Source organism: Aegilops tauschii, chromosome 3 (assembly GCF_002575655.3).
Source record: "Aegilops tauschii subsp. strangulata cultivar AL8/78 chromosome 3, Aet v6.0, whole genome shotgun sequence".
In the NCBI taxonomy this organism is placed as follows: domain Eukaryota; kingdom Viridiplantae; phylum Streptophyta; class Magnoliopsida; order Poales; family Poaceae; genus Aegilops; species Aegilops tauschii.
The window spans coordinates 26,347,793-26,353,793 of NC_053037.3; the positions used below are offsets into that span (position 1 = coordinate 26,347,793).

The 6,001-nt window shown below is 44.3% G+C and overlaps 1 protein-coding gene across 2 annotated transcripts; it reads right to left on the bottom strand.

The window, feature by feature from the left end:
• Positions 1 to 404: 404 nt before the first annotated feature.
• LOC120975294 (uncharacterized) lies at positions 405 to 5,347 on the bottom strand. Of its 2 annotated transcripts, XM_073495878.1 has the most exons (6): positions 4,798 to 5,347; positions 2,951 to 3,310; positions 1,543 to 2,259; positions 1,338 to 1,459; positions 1,210 to 1,260; positions 405 to 808 (listed from the first exon to the last, which is right to left on the bottom strand). In XM_073495878.1, the coding sequence occupies exons 2-5, from the start codon at positions 3,308 to 3,310 to the stop codon at positions 1,215 to 1,217; spliced, it is 1,245 nt and encodes a 414-aa protein (XP_073351979.1). In that variant the 5' UTR covers positions 4,798 to 5,347; the 3' UTR covers positions 405 to 808; positions 1,210 to 1,214. The 2 variants fall into 2 exon arrangements, with proteins under 2 accessions (XP_073351979.1, XP_040257851.2); XM_040401917.3 differs by lacking the exon at positions 4,798 to 5,347 and having other exon boundaries at positions 2,951 to 4,092.
• Between the last annotated feature and the right edge of the window lie 654 nt (positions 5,348 to 6,001).

Genomic DNA, 6,001 nt, shown 5'->3' on the forward strand with positions numbered 1-6,001 from the left:
AGCTGCAGGTCATGCTTTGGTAGTGTTCATGAGATGATTGCAGGTGCAAAAGTAAAAAAGGTAGAGCTGATGAATGTGACTTTATTAGTTCTTGTATGTGGTCAGTGATCTGATGCTCTCGCATCCTTGCAGCCTCTGCATATGGCATCAATCAGTACCCATGTCAAAACGTCTTCCGCATGAAGTTTATGAGGTTCGAGAACTACTCGGTATTCCTGAAAGTAGCTCCATTCCTTATGTTATACTGGTATACCTACCGATCTGGACTACATTTTCACGTTAGCATTTTACCCATTTCTCACTGTTGCCTTGGTTCAGTTTCAGTACCACATCTACTAGCTGCCAGCCAGGCTGATGCGTAACTAGATGTTCATCAGAACCCATAGATGTTCATACAAAGTACGAAAACGAAAAAGGCACCCTCATTCATAACAGTAGGGATGCAAGCGGCATATCCCGCAAAATCAGCAAACCAATTCATTTCTAGCCGGAAAATGAACACTAAACTAGAGATGTATTTGCACTAGGCTGTAGCCCGCAAACCCGTCCGCTCTGCATCCCTACATAACAAGGTCGAGACATGCGATACATGTATATGTATGCAATAGGCAGTAACAAAACACTATTTGAATGTCCCATCAGGGGAAGACCAGAAACCATGTATCAGACCAACAAAATTTCACTTCAGCTATCCATCCATCGAACATGCTTGTAGAGATCCCTGCTGACCTGCGGATCACTCCTGAACTTGATCTCCACCAACTTGCTCATCATTCCTGACCTTTTTCAACAGTGCTTCCACCTTTTTCTGCAATTCAGAGCAAAACAATAATAAGGCAATGGCTAATTTGTCGCAGGACCACCACAGCTGGGTCTAATAGGTGCGTACATGTTAAAAGCAGTGCTTATTTCATGTTATCCAAGTAGATAAAAAATTTGCTGCAAGACCCATCTACCAGATTTCTATCATTGGAAAAGAACCTAGTCCAAATATTATCCAGCACATTCTTAAAACTGAAGACGCACACCAAATTATGACATTAGAGCTGCATATATAGTTCCATGGCGGTGTTTACCCCTACTGTTCTATATGTAAATAGACATAGATATCCATTGTGCGCCATGGATAATAAATGGTTAAACAAGCCAATATCCTATCCTATTGTTCCAGAATATTAGACAGTTACTTTAGATCAGAAAAGTAACAACCTTGGCTAAAAGTCGGTATGCTCCGTGTAGTTCTTCCATGCATACTGAAACCTGCATAAAAATGTAACCGTTTATGATCAGATAACAGTTTAAAAGAAATGAACAAAATTCACAGTTTAGATACTCACGATTTTGACATGTCTGTGTGTACAATAAGCTGACATATGAGATTACATATGAAGGTAGAATGCGCGTATGCAGAAACATATTCAAGATCTTCCAGGTCATGCATGCATTGGTCTCCGTTTGCCTACACCACAGCAGCATAGATCATGATTTCAGATGAAACTTAACAGTAAAATGTAGAATACTCACATTATGGGTTAAACTTACCTTCCTTTCCCCTCCATGCGCATGGAAATTTCTTAGAAACCGGAAAAGCTCTGATGCGTTCTGCTCATCATAGACTGGTGCAGTGTTATTTTGGTTCCGCTTCTGGTAGGTCAGGACCTTTACGAGCACTGCCGTATTGTCATTCAGCGTCTGTCGAACCCAAGCCCCAACAGTTATACCTGCTAATGCTATGTCAACGAGTTGTTTTTCTGTCTTATCATCCATGCTTTCATACGCTTGATAAAGCTCAAAGATGAAGATTATCCGTTGTCTTGCGGAGCAGAGTGCAGGGTGATTTTCAAGAAACTTCAAGAACTGTTCCTTGGTTGGCGCCGGTGAAGAAAGACCATCAGGATTCTTCATCCCGCTGTACAGTTCCTTGATGTAGTCAATGGGGCCACCGTTGTCTTTGAAGTGACGTACCAATAGGTCTGCCAGAGTGGACAAATCCAACAGTAGATTTGCGTATGTACCATCGCATGTGGCTTCCCGGGTGATGCGGCACCTGTGCCCACATAACCTCAGATCCTGCATAGAGAACTTGCCTCCCCAGCTCCTATTGCACCTGTGGGCCTTGACGACAACCTCAATGAACCCACGCCACAGGTGAATTCCATACTTGGTGCAAACAATAAGTTTTCGTCCACTGCGTGGTTTATGCTCCTTGACAACCCCATAAAGATGCACATATTGCTTCACAGATCTCTCTTCAGGAAACTTTTGTTTACATACACAAAAGAAAAGGAACAGGGTAAGAATAACGAAAATATGCTGATGATATCGTATTGTGATGCTTTGAACATGTTACATCCTAACATCTACTCTTGCTTCCAGTATGCCTTTGAGATTCTTGTTGCCTCTAGTAAGAATCACATTCTTAATCTATGATCGGCTCTATATTGTTTTGGATTCATAACAGACATTGGTGCAGGAGATGCAATAAAGACGCTGGTGCATGAGATCTTTTTGAATATATATCAAAGCTTAATTTATGAGTGCTAAACACATAGTGGTTGCAAAAACTACAAACTAATCGACTCTCCAGGCCAAGAGAAAACAAAATAACAGCATCACCTATCATAACTGTCACTTTATCTATGACAAACCCTATGGATATTTGAATGTTTCACCCTGTCCTTACAGCTTCTTTTGGTTGTTCACTACTCCCTCCGTACCAAAATATAAGATGTTTTCCAGTTCAAATTGAACTGGAAAACGTCTTATATTTTGGTACAGAGGTAGTACTTAGCATTCATCTTGTCCAGTGGGAAATGAGTGCAAATGCTTGCTAAATGCAAAAACACTACATGGTTTTTATTCGTTTGATCTCTTGGTAAGTTGCATAATGCATACATGAACATGTTGTGAGTTATAAGTTATGACATATTTTGGCAAAAGGGGCACTTACCAGAATGCCTAGAAACCATTGGGGCCACACCATAACCATTAACGTCCATGTTAGACGAAGAACAAGACCAGATGCGACTTGAAGAAATCCTGCAATGATATAGATTGAAATAATTGCCAGTGGTGTTTGCAGCATCCTTTCCAGAATCAGCTGACAGAGAACGTCCTCATTGCACTTTTCCGGGATCAAATCAAGATTAATGCAAAGCCAGATACCCCAGAATGCCAGCATAACTCTGATCCTCCATAGTGCTTCAAGTTTCCCCAAAAAGGAGGACTTGACTTTATGCAGAATGTCAAACTGAGCTTGCTCCTGGGCCTGGGCTTTTTGTTTCTTCTTTTTCTGCTTTGGTTTCGCCATCTGTTAAACATGATTTCATACAGTATCAAGTAAACAGCACATTTCCAAAAGCATCTTAGATTCTTAGTTATCTATACTATTGTGGTCACAAATTCAGATAGCTCAATTTGACATGTATTATGCACTACATATACATGGGTTTATCCTAATACTATCCACACATTAATCTTAAATAGAACAGAGGCATCATGCATACCATAAGCATGTACAGAGATTCTGGATTCAACAAGTACACAAAAATAGCAAATTAAGCAACTCCAAGTTGGCCCATCACTAAAAAATGTTTACTTTGACCAGTGAAGATGCATTATTTATGGATCAACTATCATACGGAGATCAATCTAGTGGTTTGAAGAAGCTAATTGAGATGGAACTAAGCAGGGTGGATCTAGATGCACCAGCACACGCAGAAATAGGGAGGAGCCAATTACCATGGCTCAAAGGACAGGATCACAGCAAAGGATGAAAAAAAGGGACTATAAAAAATATCTCAGGAAACTCCATATGAGGTAGAATACTGGGACCTGAACTATGCACCGTAGATACATTGGTTTATGCCTAACATTGTCAACACATTGATAGTATAACAGAACAGAGGCATCATCATACCCTAAGCATATACACATCAATGCTGGACAAAAAAAATTACACGAAGATAGCAAATTAAGCACCACATCGGCATATCTACACATAACGTATTGCCATTCAGAATGCTGAACCCTTTAGTTTAAGAAAAAATTATGATCATTGGCCAACTCAATTTTAAACAACCAGACATTTTACTTCTCTTCGGGGTGTATTTGGTTCTTAATATCATTTGAACAGAACTTTCACTACTGCCAAATTAGATTTCTACTACTGAGCAAAGGAATACACTAAACACTCCTAAAAGGTGAAATCTAGTATGACAGCATACAGAAGTTCAGTGCTACCAAATAAAATACAGAAGTTCTGGGGATTTCTACTACCATTGTTTTCTTGATTCTAAGCATTTGACAAACATGAATTCATCATATCAGTGTTTTAGCCGTTAACAAGTGTGATGCATGGACCATTACAAGTATAATCTGAATTCAAGCAGTTTAGATAGATGTTCACAGCATGATATCCACTGTTCATGGCCAAAATATGCTAGTAACTGACACTGTTAAACAATAGAAACTTTACACTCTTGACAACAACACTAGAGATACCTTGAGCAATCAAACTAGTGACCAAACCAGAGTTAAACGAAATAGCATTGCTCATGAAGACAACAACCTTGATCATCTAAGGAACACACAGATTGCACTGCACGTGCACATGCATGCCTTGGTAAAAAAGAGACTAGAAATCAAATATCATCTACTAGACTGTAGCATCTAGAAGCAACTAAGACCCAAACAACTAGGCATACCAGAGTTGTCAACATGGATACAAAACATATCTTCATCGTAATCAAATTACACAAGCAAGCAGTAGTGAAAAGCTAGGGTTTATGAGCTTACTCTTCGGCCCGTCTGTCGAGCCCGAGACGTCGGCGGGTACGGAGGCGGACCAGGCGCGGTCGTACTTGTGCAACGGCCACCGCTCAGCGCCGCGTCGAGGCGGGGAGGAGCAGAGGAGGCGCAGAGGGAGGGACCGGAGGCGGAGACCGTACGGGTGTGGTGGTGGCTGCTACAGCCGCGGCGTCGTCGCGGGGAGGAGCCGCCGCAGGCCGAGGGAGGGACCCGGAGTCGGAGGCGGGGCCGTTGGAGGAGATCGCGGTGGCGCTACTCGCGACGGCCGCGGTGGTCGCCGCAGGGAGGCGCCGCCGCGGGCTTCAGGAGGAGAGCGGGGGGAGGAACCCGGAGGCGGAGGCGGAGCCCGCGTAGAAGGATGCGGAGGCGGAGCCGGGGAGGCGAGGCCGGCGGTGGTGGTACTTGCGACGGCCGCGGTGTCGCCGCAGGGAGGCGCCGCCGCGGGCTTCAGGAGGAGAGCGGGGGAGGAACCCGGAAGCGGGGCCCACGCAGAAGGATGCGGAAGCAGAGGCGGAGGCGAGGCCGGCGGCGGCTGCGATGGTCGTCGCACGGAAGACGCGCCGCGCGCTTCCGCGGGGGAGAGCGGAGCAAGCGCGAGGCGGAGGCGCTGGCGCAGGCGGAGGCGGAGCGAGTTTTGTTCTAGCTTCGCTGGGGTGGGAAGGGATGCGTACGGAAATGGCAGAGCAAAATAAAACAAAATGGTCAGAGTAATTTTCGTTTCTTTTCCATCATTTGGGATTTTTCCTTGGGTAATAACTTTGGAGTAGAGTTTTTTTTTTATGAACGCACGCATGCACATCTTACCCCTATGAGCACCTTCAAGAGACTGAGCCGGCACATCATCTTGAGATTGACGAAGTCGCCACAGACGCTTTCATAGTCGATGGGAATGTCTCCTCCTGCTGAATACACATCGTCAGAAGGCATGAATGTTATTTTACGAGCGGGTACTTTGGGCGGCGACTACGAGCGGGGATGGACGGAGACCTGCAAGAAAGGGCGGAGATGCAAGGGGCAACGACGGAAGACTGGCGGCTTGCAACGAATTATGAGGAATTAGAAGAAATGCACCTTACATTGTGAAAGGAGCTCTAGAGGTGGAGAGAAGCCGCACACATGTCGGCTGCGATCCGTTGAGCCATTTGGAAGCTACTCCCAAATTATGTGTATCTCTTCCTTTCATGGCCTAGAT

What these genes read in the sequence shown, in the direction of transcription:
- LOC120975294 (XM_073495878.1), bottom strand. Translation starts at nt 3,310, where the DNA reads ATGGCGAAACCAAAGCAGAAAAAGAAGAAACAAAAAGCCCAGGCCCAG. An exon ending in CGCATGGAGGGGAAAGGAAG is followed by an intron (nt 1,460 to 1,542) that starts GTAAGTTTAACC and finishes GCTGTGGTGTAG; the next exon opens with GCAAACGGAGACCAATGCAT. An exon ending in CACACAGACATGTCAAAATC is followed by an intron (nt 1,261 to 1,337) that starts GTGAGTATCTAA and finishes ATTTTTATGCAG; the next exon opens with GTTTCAGTATGCATGGAAGA.